Source organism: Garra rufa, chromosome 13 (genome assembly GCF_049309525.1).
Source record: "Garra rufa chromosome 13, GarRuf1.0, whole genome shotgun sequence".
NCBI lineage: Eukaryota > Metazoa > Chordata > Actinopteri > Cypriniformes > Cyprinidae > Garra > Garra rufa.
The window spans coordinates 7,966,156-7,978,659 of record NC_133373.1 but is presented as its reverse complement, the minus strand read 5'-3'; the positions used below and the strand labels follow the sequence as shown (position 1 = coordinate 7,978,659).

General features: G+C 39.9%; 1 protein-coding gene across 1 annotated transcript in view; it reads left to right on the top strand.

The window, feature by feature from the left end:
* The window catches only part of LOC141283519 (tumor necrosis factor alpha-induced protein 2-like), an 87,478-nt gene that overhangs the window by 62,719 nt on the left and 12,255 nt on the right, over positions 1 to 12,504 (top strand). Inside the window, exons 2-7 of the mRNA XM_073816804.1 lie at positions 7,780 to 7,959; positions 10,060 to 10,197; positions 10,408 to 10,566; positions 10,672 to 11,233; positions 11,329 to 11,443; positions 11,560 to 11,682. Of these exons, the coding sequence (XP_073672905.1) occupies positions 7,780 to 7,959; positions 10,060 to 10,197; positions 10,408 to 10,566; positions 10,672 to 11,233; positions 11,329 to 11,443; positions 11,560 to 11,682 (1,277 nt within the window). The remainder of the gene's footprint in view (positions 1 to 7,779; positions 7,960 to 10,059; positions 10,198 to 10,407; positions 10,567 to 10,671; positions 11,234 to 11,328; positions 11,444 to 11,559; positions 11,683 to 12,504) is intronic.

The following is a 12,504-nucleotide window of genomic DNA, read 5'->3' as shown; positions in this document are numbered from 1 at the left end:
AGCAGGCTCAAGCTTGGTCAATATGTGGATGGGAGACCCTTTGTGGAAATCTAGTTTGCTGCTGTAGGTAGTTTTAGTCCAACCAGCAGGGGGTGCTCGTTTTCTGACATGTACAATTTGGTTCCAAATCTTCGGACTGCGAAAAATATTGACTTTTTAATGAAGCCTTAAACCGGCAACCGTAAAGAGGAGCATCCGTCTGATGAGGCATCAAACTGGCCTCCTGACCTTCTGTGGTCATGAATTCCACACCTTAATTATGACTTTGATATCATTCATTGAGTTGGTAGCGGATACTGCTAGCTATAATGAGCCGGTCAGGATGCGCTATTTTCTGAAAATCTAGTTTGCTGCTTGTGTTAGTTTCAGTCTGACCAGCAGGGGGTGAAATCACCTTCATCAATCATGAATTTGACCTCATTTATAGGGGTGGTAGCGCAATCTGCCGGCCACTTTGAGCCTGGCAGGATACGCTACCCCTCCGTTAGATCAGATCAGCTTTCTTAAGTTGCTCCAAGCAAGTTCAATTGTTGAATGCAGTAGTCAGAGTTTGGTTGCTCACTGAAGCTAAGCAGGCTGAAGCTTGGTCAATATGTGGATGGGAGACCCTTTGTGGAAAGCTAGTTTCCTTCTGGAGGTAGTTTTAGTCCAACCAGCAGGGGGTGCTCGTTTTCTGACATGTACAATGTGGTTCCAAAACTTCGGACTGCGAAAAATAGTGACTTTTTAATGAAGCCTTAAACCGGCAACCGTAAAGAGGCGCATCCGTCTGATGAGGCATGAAACTGGCCTCCTGACCTTCTGTGGTCATGAATTCCCCACCTTAATTATGACTTTGATATCGTTCATTGAGGTGGTAGCGGATACTGCTAGCTATAATGAGCCGGTCAGGATGCGCTATTTTCTGAAAATCTAGTTTGCTGCTTGTGGTAGTTTCAGTCTGGCCAGCAGGGGTTGTAATCACCTTCCTCAATCATGAATTTGACCTCATTTATAGGGGTGGTAGCGCAATCTGCCGGCCACTTTGAGCCTGGCAGGATACGCTACCCCTCCGTTAGATCAGATCAGCTTTTTTAAGTTCCCCCAAGCAAGTTGAATGCAGTAGCCAGAGTCTGGTTCCTTATTAAAGCTAAGCAGGCTCAAGCTTGGTCAATATGTGGATGGGAGACCCTTTGTGGAAATATAGTTTGTTGCTGGAGGTAGTTTTAGTCCAACCAGCAGGGGGTGCTCGTTTTCTGACATGTACAATGTGGTTCCAAAACTTCGGACTGCGAAAAATAGTGACTTTTTAATGAAGCCTTAAACCGGCAACCGTAAAGAGGCGCATCCGTCTGATGAGGCATGAAACTGGCCTCCTGACCTTCTGTGGTCATGAATTCCCCACCTTAATTATGACTTTGATATCGTTCATTGAGGTGGTAGCGCATACTGCCAGCTATATTGAGCCGGTCAGGATGCCCTATTTTCTGAAAATCTAGTTTGCTGCTTGTGGTAGTTTCAGTCTGGCCAGCAGGGGTTGTAATCACCTTCCTCAATCATGAATTTGACCTCATTTATAGGGGTGGTAGCGCAATCTGCCGGCCACTTTGAGCCTGGCAGGATACGCTACCCCTCCGTTAGATCAGATCAGCTTTTTTAAGTGGCCCCAAGCAAGTTGAATGCAGTAGCCATAATCTGGTTGCTTATTAAAGCTAAGCAGGCTCAAGCTTGGTCAATATGTGGATGGGAGACCCTTTGTGGAAATCTAGTTTGCTGCTGTAGGTCGTTTTAGTCCAACCAGCAGGGGGTGCTCGTTTTCTGACATGTACAATTTGGTTCCAAATCTTCGGACTGCGAAAAATAGTGACTTTTTAATGAAGCCTTAAACCGGCAACCGTAAAGAGGCGCATCCATCTGATGAGGCATGAAACTGGCCTCCTGACCTTCTGTGGTCATGAATTCCCCACCTTAATTATGACTTTGATATCATTCATTGAGGTTGTAGAGCATACTGCCTGCTATATTGAGCCGGTCAGGATGCCCTATTTTCTGAAAATCTAGTTTGCTGCTTGTGGTAGTTTCAGTCTGGCCAACAGGGGGTGTAATCACCTTCCTCAATCATGAATTTGACCTCATTTATAGGGGTGGTAGCGCAATCTGCCGGCCACTTTGAGCCTGGCAGCATACGCTACCCCTCCGTTAGATCAGATCAGCTTTCTTAAGTTGCCCCAAGCAAGTTCAATTGTTGAATGCAGTAGTCAGAGTTTGGTTGCTCACTGAAGCTAAGCAGGCTCAAGCTTTGTCAATATGTGAATGGGAGACACTTTGTGGAAATCTAGTTTGCTGCTGGAGGTAGTTTTAGTCCAACCAGCAGGGGGTGCTCGTTTTCTGACATACATGTGGTTCCAAAACTTCGGACTGCGAAAAATAGTGAGTTTTTAATGAAGCCTTAAACCGGCAGCCGTAAAGAGGAGCATCCTTCTGATGAGGCATCAAACTGGCCTCCTGACCTTCTGTGGTCATGAATTCCACACCTTAATTATGACTTTGATATCATTCATTGAGTTGGTAGCGGATACTGCTAGCTATAATGAGCCGGTCAGGATGCGCTATTTTCTGAAAATCTAGTTTGCTGCTTGTGGCAGTTTCAGTCTGGCCAGCAGGGGGTGTAATCACCTTCCTCAATCATGAATTTGACCTCATTTATAGGGGTGGTAGCGCAATCTGCCGGCCACTTTGAGCCTGGCAGCATACGCTACCCCTCCGTTAGATCAGATCAGCTTTCTTAAGTTGCTTCAAGCAAATTAAATTGTTGAATGCGGTAGTCAGAGTTTGGTTGCTCACTGAAGCTAAGCAGGCTCAAGCTTGGTCAAGATGTGGATGGGAGACCATTTGTGGAAATCTAGTTTGTTGCTGGAGGTAGTTTTAGTCCAACCAGCAGGGGGTGCTCGTTTTCTGACATGTACAATGTGGTTCCAAAACTTCGGACTGCGAAAAATAGTGACTTTTTAATGAAGCCTTAAACCGGCAACCGTAAAGAGGCGCATCCGTCTGATGAGGCATGAAACTGGCCTCCTGACCTTCTGTGGTCATGAATTCCCCACCTTAATTATGACTTTGATATCGTTCATTGAGGTGGTAGCGCATACTGCCAGCTATATTGAGCCGGTCAGGATGCCCTATTTTCTGAAAATCTAGTTTGCTGCTTGTGGTAGTTTCAGTCTGGCCAGCAGGGGTTGTAATCACCTTCCTCAATCATGAATTTGACCTCATTTATAGGGGTGGTAGCGCAATCTGCCGGCCACTTTGAGCCTGGCAGGATACGCTACCCCTCCGTTAGATCAGATCAGCTTTTTTAAGTGGCCCCAAGCAAGTTGAATGCAGTAGCCAGAGTCTGGTTGTTTATTAAAGCTAAGCAGGCTCAAGCTTGGTCAATATGTGGATGGGAGACCCTTTGTGGAAATCTAGTTTGCTGCTGTAGGTCCTTTTAGTCCAACCAGCAGGGGGTGCTCGTTTTCTGACATGTACAATTTGGTTCCAAATCTTCGGACTGCGAAAAATAGTGACTTTTTCATGAAGCCTTAAACCGGCAACCGTAAAGAGGCGCATCCGTCTGATGAGGCATGAAACTGGCCTCCTGACCTTCTGTGGTCATGAATTCCCCACCTTAATTATGACTTTGATATCATTCATTGAGGTTGTAGCGCATACTGCCTGCTATATTGAGCCGGTCAGGATGCCCTATTTTCTGAAAATCTAGTTTGCTGCTTGTGGTAGTTTCAGTCTGGCCAACAGGGGGTGTAATCACCTTCCTCAATCATGAATTTGACCTCATTTATAGGGGTGGTAGCGCAATCTGCCGGCCACTTTGAGCCTGGCAGGATACGCTACCCCTCCGTTAGATCAGATCAGCTTTCTTAAGTTGCCCCAAGCAAGTTGAATGCAGTAGCCAGAGTCTGGTTGCTTATTAAAGCTAAGCAGGCTCAAGCTTGGTCAATATGTGGATGGGAGACCCTTTGTGGAAGTCTAGTTTGCTGCTGTAGGTAGTTTTAGTCCAACCAGCAGGGGGTGCTCGTTTTCTGACATGTACAATTTGGTTCCAAATCTTCGGACTGCGAAAAATATTGACTTTTTAATGAAGCCTTAAACCGGCAACCGTAAAGAGGAGCATCCGTCTGATGAGGCATCAAACTGGCCTCCTGACCTTCTGTGGTCATGAATTCCACACCTTAATTATGACTTTGATATCATTCATTGAGTTGGTAGCGGATACTGCTAGCTATAATGAGCCGGTCAGGATGCGCTATTTTCTGAAAATCTAGTTTGCTGCTTGTGGTAGTTTCATTCTGGCCAGCAGGGGGTGAAATCACCTTCCTCAATCATGAATTTGACCTCATTTATAGGGGTGGTAGCGCAATCTGCCGGCCACTTTGAGCCTGGCAGGATACGCTACCCCTCCGTTAGATCAGATCAGCTTTCTTAAGTTGCCCCAAACAAGTTCAATTGTTGAATGCAGTAGTCAGAGTCTGGTTGCTCACTGAAGCTAAGCAGGCTCAAGCTTTGTCAATATGTGGATGGGAGACCCTTTGTGAAAATCTAGTTTGCTGCTGGAGGTAGTTTTAGTCCAACCAGCAGGGGGTGCTCGTTTTCTGACATGTACAATGTGGTTCCAAAACTTCGGACTGCGAAAAATATTGACTTTTTAATGAAGCCTTAAACCGGCAACCGTAAAGAGGAGCATCCGTCTGATGAAGCATCAAACTGGCCTCCTGACCTTCTGTGGTCATGAATTCCACACCTTAATTATGACTTTGATATCATTCATTGAGTTGGTAGCGGATACTGCTAGCTATAATGAGCCGGTCAGGATGCGCTATTTTCTGAAAATCTAGTTTGCTGCTTGTGGTAGTTTCAGTCTGGCCAGCAGGGGGTGTAATCACCTTCCTCAATCATGAATTTGACCTCATTTATAGGGGTGGTAGCGCAATCTGCCGGCCACTTTGAGCCTGGCAGGATACGCTACCCCTCCGTTAGATCAGATCAGCTTTCTTAAGTTGCCCAAAGCAAGTTCAATTGTTGAATGCAGTAGTGAGAGTCTGGTTGCTCACTGAACCTAAGCAGGCTCAAGCTTGGTCAATATGTGTATGCGAGACCCTTTGTGGAAATCTAGTTTGCTGCTGGAGGTAGTTTTAGTCCAACCAGCAGGGGGTGCTCGTTTTCTGACATGTACAATGTGGTTCCAAAACTCCGGACTGCGAAAAATAGTGACTTTTTAATGAAGCCTTAAACCGGCAACCGTAAAGAGGAGCATCCGTCTGATGAGGCATCAAACTGGCCTCCTGACCTTCTGTGGTCATGAATTCCACACCTTAATTATGACTTTGATATCATTCATTGAGATGGTAGCGCTTACTGCCAGCTATAGTGAGCCGGACAGGATGCGCTATTTTCTGAAAATCTAGTTTGCTGCTTGTGGTAGTTTCAGTCTGGCCAGCAGGGGGTGAAATCACCTTCATCAATCATGAATTTGACATCATTTATAGGGGTGGTAGCGCAATCTGCCGGCCACTTTGAGCCTGGCAGGATACTCTACCTCTCCGTTAGATCAGATCAGCTTTTTTAAGTTGCCCCAAGCAAGTTGAATGCAGTAGCCAGAGACTGGTTCCTTATTAAAGCTAGGCAGGCTCAAGCTTGGTCAATATGTGGATGGGAGACCCTTTTTGGAAATCTATTTTGCTGCTGTAGGTAGTTTTAGTCCAACCAGCAGGGGGTGCTCGTTTTCTGACATGTACAATGTGGTTCCAAAACTTCGGACTGCGAAAAATAGTGACTTTTTAATGAAGCCTTAAACCGGCAACCGTAAAGAGGAGCATCCGTCTGATGAGGCATCAAACTGGCCTCCTGACCTTCTGTGGTCATGAATTCCACACCTTAATTATGACTTTGATATCATTCATTGAGATGGTAGCGCTTACTGCCAGCTATAGTGAGCCGGACAGGATGCGCTATTTTCTGAAAATCTAGTTTGCTGCTTGTGGTAGTTTCAGTCTGGCCAGCAGGGGGTGAAATCACCTTCATCAATCATGAATTTGACATCATTTATAGGGGTGGTAGCGCAATCTGCCGGCCACTTTGAGCCTGGCAGGATACTCTACCTCTCCGTTAGATCAGATCAGCTTTCTTAAGTTGCCCCCAGCAAGTTCAATTGTTGAATGCAGTAGTCAGAGTCTGGTTGCTCACTGAAGCTAAGCAGGCTCAAGCTTGGTCAAGATGTGGATGGGAGACCCTTTGTTAGATCAGATCAGCTTTCTTAATTTATAATGTTGAAAATATATATATATATATATACAATGATTGATAAGAACCAAGTGCAAAGCCACTGTCTACGTTAATGAATGGAATTGCATTCATGCTGGCAAAGATGCTTCCAGAAACGAATTATTATACTTGTTCTAAGAGTGGGCAAATGAATAAAAATACAAAAATACTTTCTTGTAAAATATTTTTATGTTGAATAATTGATTCTTGAGCTGCTATTTTAAAATAACATCAACAGGTCGGAATCAGGCCCTCTCTTCAGATAAGCTGCAGCATGAACAACGACGTGCGCGTGCAACTTCTCATTTTAAACTGAACTGAAGCGTCGGGAAACACTGAAGCGTAGAGACAGCCTCTTCTACACAAAGCACAGCAGAAAGACATTTTAGCAATCAACTTGTAATGTTTCTGCTGGCATGCATGTTCAAATGAACGTTTTAAACAGTGTTCCTGCCGTGCATACAACATATCTTATAGTACTACCGTGTGGACGATACTACCGTTTCAAAAATGCAATGGCACCGCGGGTATTTTTAAGCTTTAGTATCGCGATACTACCGTAGTACCGGTATACCTTGCAGCCCAACTTTGAAATATAGTATCAGTAAACTACAAGCTTAGTAGTTTTATAGTTTTAAGTTTTCTTTAAGTGAACTTTACATTATACTTTAAGTATACTACGATGTTATATGGATAGCTGAACATACAAAACATCGTTTTTATAAACACTTGAATGTGGGTAAGTATATTAAAAAAAAGAATAAATCAATAAACAACATTTTGAACAAAAACAACTAAAAAAAAGTCATGTTAATCAAAATGTAGATGAAGTCAATTAACACCAAAAAGCTTGACAGTCATTATTACCTCTTTATGGGTCGACATTTTATTCCATAACTTTACAGTTTTCCTTTTCAATGGTTTTGATGCTGTTTTATATCTGATGACTGTGTTAAATTACAAGTGTGCATCTGTTGTTTTGGTTTCTTCTTCACTTGTGTTTTGGAAATTCGGTACAGAGGATGTGTGTAATAGAACAATGCAAACACAGATTTTCAGAGTAAAAGTATAGCTCAAATAGTATAGAAAGTCAAGTATACCTAAATGTCATTTTAAGTACATTTCTGAGAAGTATATAAAGCACATTTCTGAGAAGCACATAAAAGTAGACTGAAAGTATACTTTCATATTTTAAATATAGTTTAAAAGAAGTATACTAATAGCACACTTAAATAAACGTCTTTTTCGTAAGTGCAGGTACTGTAGTATTCAGCTTACCGCATTAATCATTCATTGTTATGGTATCAGCAACCATTGGTCATGTCACACCCTAGCTGTGAAGCCATTCAGTGAAGTAAAGAATTGGGTATAGAGCGATTTGCAGCTTTCGCATTTGACCACTAGTCTGATTGCTGTGCATGCCCCCCAAAACTGAGATATGATGATTAATGAGGGTTGTTTCTGATTACTCTCTCCTTTTAGAAGAAGACATTGAAATCGTTGAAGACATCAGATGTAATGAAGGCATGGCTGTTTGTTCTGGAGAAGAATGGCAGAGGCACAGAATTAAAGTTCCCAAAAAAAAAAAAATCAACTTCTTGAAAGAAAAACTCAATTGGAAATCTAAATGTGACACTCCTCTCACCCCAACACCACTGTTAGGTAAAATAAGGACGAATTTCTTTCATTCTTTTTATTTTTAAATAGTCAATAACCTTTTCCAAAACTGTAAATTAAAATGATGTAAATTTGTAAATAATTTTTTAGTAAGTAAACACCATTTTATTCATGATTATATACTAGTGCTGTATTTTACTATGAACACTGATTTGCACTACGAACAAACCATTTGTAGCATATTGTTTATACACTAAATTAACCAAATTTCAGAAATATCCCAGCTCAAATTTTGGATTTCATAAAAAAAAAAAAAAAAAAAGAAATAAATCACATAAATAGTGATAAAAGCCAAAAAATAATTAATGACTATTTACTGAGTATTACAAAGGGGGGTGCCATATTACAAAAATGACTTAAGAAAGATGACAGCACAATTATTTTACTTTCACACAGAGATTGGTAGGTCTGTTGACTTTAGCCATCTTTGTTGCATTATATGCCAATGGTGACCATTCAGAAATAGGGAAAAGCACTTTTTGAGTTTGCATGACTAACTCAAGGAGTATTAAATATGTCTTAATACCATTTAAAATTTTGGTGTTTAATAAATGTTGCTTTTGGTATCCTTATTTTAAAGACCCTATACGATTTGATTCCAGAGATATTAGGATCTCAATTTTCATATGTGACCCTGGACCACAAAACCAGTCTTAAGTCGCTGGGGTATATTTGTAGCAATAGCCAAAAATACTTTGTATGGGTCAAAATTATTGATTTTTCTTTTATGCCAAAAATCATTAGGAAATTATGTAAAGATCATGTTCCATGAAGATTTTTGGTAAAATTCCTACTGTAAATATATCAAAATGTAATTTTTGATTAGTTATATGCATTGTTAAGAACTTAATTTGGACAACTTTAAAGGTGATTTTCTCAGTATTTTGAATTTTTTTGCCCCCTCAGATTCCAGATTTTCAAATAGATGTATCTCGGCCAAATATTGTCCTATCCTAACAAACCATACATCCATGGAAAGCTTATTTACTGAGCTTTCATATGATGTATACATCTCAATTTTGTAAAATTTAACCTTATGACTGGTTTTGTGGTCCAGGGTCACATATATTTAGTGGTCAAAAACCAAATGTTGGTCACTTTAGATTCAGCTGATGTATCTTGTTTTAAAACAATTGTATAGAACACACCTGTCTGCCATAAGTATTATTTTCGTAATGTTTGCATGCCTTTAATTCTAGAGGTATTAAAAATATCTCAATATTTATCTTGCAATTTTCATTTTCAAGGACATATGGTTCAATCCAAGAGATATCTGATCTCAGTACAGTTACATGTCCAAATTGTTAGATTTGACCCTTTTCAACACTTGAAAACCAAAGGTGGGACACTTTGTACAAATACAGCTGTTACTTTTTAAGGGGGAAAATCTGAAGAATAAATAATGTTGAAAACAGACTTGTTTGAGTTCCAAAAATACATTGTAATGGTTAAGTTGAGGTACTTAACAAGTTTCTATTTGTGAATCAGTTTCAGGGATATGGAGAAGAAGGGATAGTCATTTTATCAGCCTCTGAAGCTGACAAGAGTTCAAATATGCAGTTTTGCAACTACATGTTTCTGCAATGACAACCCAGTTTTGCAATTACACGTTACTGCAACGATAACCCAATAGAAAAGTGTTGTAGAAACCAAAATCTTAAATGATATCTAGATATCTTTAATACATCTTGTGTTTTTCTTTTTACTTTTTGGACTGTCACCATTGGCACATGATGCAACAAATATTACTAAAGTCAACTGATTAAACCTACCAATCTCTGTGTAAAAATAAAATAGTGATGCTGCCATCTCTCCTAGTAATTTAATTACAAATCTCATGAAGATTGGCATTTGACCCCCAGTACAAAAAAGTGTGTTACTTAGTAAATATGAATCCAGAATATTTCATATTATGGATTTTTTCCTCATTCATGTGTTACTTTTACCAAAAAAAAAAAGGAAATGATACAAATCAACATTTTTAACCAGGGACTTCTTGTTTTTACATAAAATGACCCAGTCTTTCTCTTCTGGGAAAATGGAGCAAGTTTATTATTTTGTAATTTCTGTTTTGAATTTTTGAAGTGGATTTTGAGATGACTGAAGGCATACCAGATTTCTTTGGTGATCCTAAAGTGGACCGCCAGAAACGCAAAATATTTGACAAAATGAAAATTTTTAACTTCAGGAAAAATCAGAAGAATTCAAAATCTCCTGAATCAGGTACAGTAAAATATACATTTACATCATGTATTACATCATGTATTAAAGAGCAGCGTCCTCTTGCATACTGCATTGACAACTTGGTAAAGTACCAATACACCAGCAGTTGAGCTCATATAGCAAGAGTACATTAGCAAGTTTACAGTCTTTCTCTTCTGGGAAAATAGTGCTAATTTCTTATAATTTTCGAATTTCTTACTCATAATTTAGAAGCGGACCTTAAGACTGTTAAAGTCACAGCAGATTTGCTTGGTGATTCTGAAGTGGAAAGACAGAAACGCCAACACGAAATGAAAGTATCTGACAAAATTAAAAATGTATTCTTCATGAAACGGCAGAAGAATTCAAAATCCTGTGAAACTCCATCAGGTACAACAGAATGTTTTCATAATTTAAAGTAAACTAAAGTAAACCCTCTACTGCACAGAAGAATTAAGATTGTTGTGTTGAACTTAAAAAACTTGGATTTCATAGAAAACCTCGATCAGAACCATGTGGAAGCTGAGGAACATCTCTCTGGTTCAACTGAAGTGGCCCGGGCAGAAGATGAGGACTATGAGATTTTGCGATTGAGGGTGGCCATTCATGACTCTTTTAGTGAGGACAACCAGGAGACACTCATAAGTGCTTTGACTTCGGTACTTCAAGAGAAGGCACAGGACCAATGCTGGAATGAAGTCGCTATGGACGAGTGTCCAATATGGAGTCCTGAGAAGTGTATACAGATCAAGACACTACTCAAGATTGTTGTGGAACAACGAATGAAGAATGCAGATGAAAAAGAGAACAAAGCAGACAAGCTATCTACCTCTGTAAAGAGAGAGGTGTGCCGAATGGGCAAACAAGTGCAGAAAGACCTGCTCAGAGTGGTCCGAAATCTGAGAAAGTGTTACCCACCAGACTTTGACATCTGCAAGACGTCTGCCCAGCTCTACCATCAAGCCTTTTCCATCAGACTGCAGGAGCTTGCCAGATCTAAAATAAATTTTGAGGACCGCCACTATATATTGAGTTGGATTGTTGATTACTACCCAAAGTAAATCTGTCATTCAAAAGCATGTTCAACTAAATTATTCAATGTTTTCAGACACTCAGAGTTTCTGAAATATTCTTATAATGTTTTTTTCTTAGTGATGTATTAAAGCACAAAGAATTAGAGGAGCACATCAACAGTTCATCACTTGGACCTCTGTTACCTGAGGAAGATCTTAAGAGATTAGAAGAACAGTACTTCACATACAAAGAGGTGATTCAGTACATTATTAGCAAATAGATGAATCGGTGCATGAGTAATAAACATAATTTTAAAAAGTGTTTAAATTTGTAGTTCCCGATTTTTACTTTCTTGTACTTTCTCACTAGAACGAAGTCAGCAAGTGGTTATTCACTGCTCTTGAGAAAGAAGTGAAAAAATGGAGTGATGGCATCCAACCAGAGCTAATTAATGGATACTACTGTGGTAACCTTGCTGTAGATGTTTTACCGGTAGGTTATGAGCTCTACTGAATCTCTAACCATCTATTTTAGTAATACATTTGGATCATTACATTGGGTCAGACCTATTTTCTCAGGAGTGTAAAATACTTGATCACTATACTTAAGTATTACTTTAAGGGATTCATACTTAAAGGATTAGTTCACTCCTGAATGAAAATTTTCTGATAATTTACCCCCATGTCATTGAAGATGTTAATGTCTTGCTTTTTTTAGTTGAAAAGAAATTATGGTTTGTGAGGAAAACGTTTCAGGATTTTTCTCCATATAGTGGACTTCAATGGGCATCAATGAGTTGAAGGTCCAGTTTCAATGCAGCTTCAAAGGGCTCTACACAATCCCAAGCAAGGAATAAGGGTCTTATTTAGTGAATATACCCCCATACTCCCATATACCCCAATGGAAGGAAAAGTATATGGTTCACTGCATTTTGCTTAAAGAGATAGTTTACCCAACAATGATTACATCCACTGGAACACCACTCTCTCATGAACGTGTATGGCAGCAGAAGATAGAGATGATGGTTTATAAAGTTTTAAATATGGATATTTTTGTTACACAACACATTGATTCGCTGTAAAAGGCCTTTGTTAACTCCCTGGAGCTGTGTGGAGTTTATCATCACTTTTTATGATGGATAAATGCAATTTATTGGACTTTAAAATCTCAACAGCCATTAGCCGCCATTATAAAGCTTGGAAGAGCTTTTAAATATTTTTAATATAACTCTGATTGTATTCGTCTGAAAAAAGAAAGTCATATACACCTAGGATGGCTTGAGCTTGAGTAAATTCATTTTTGGGTGATCTAACC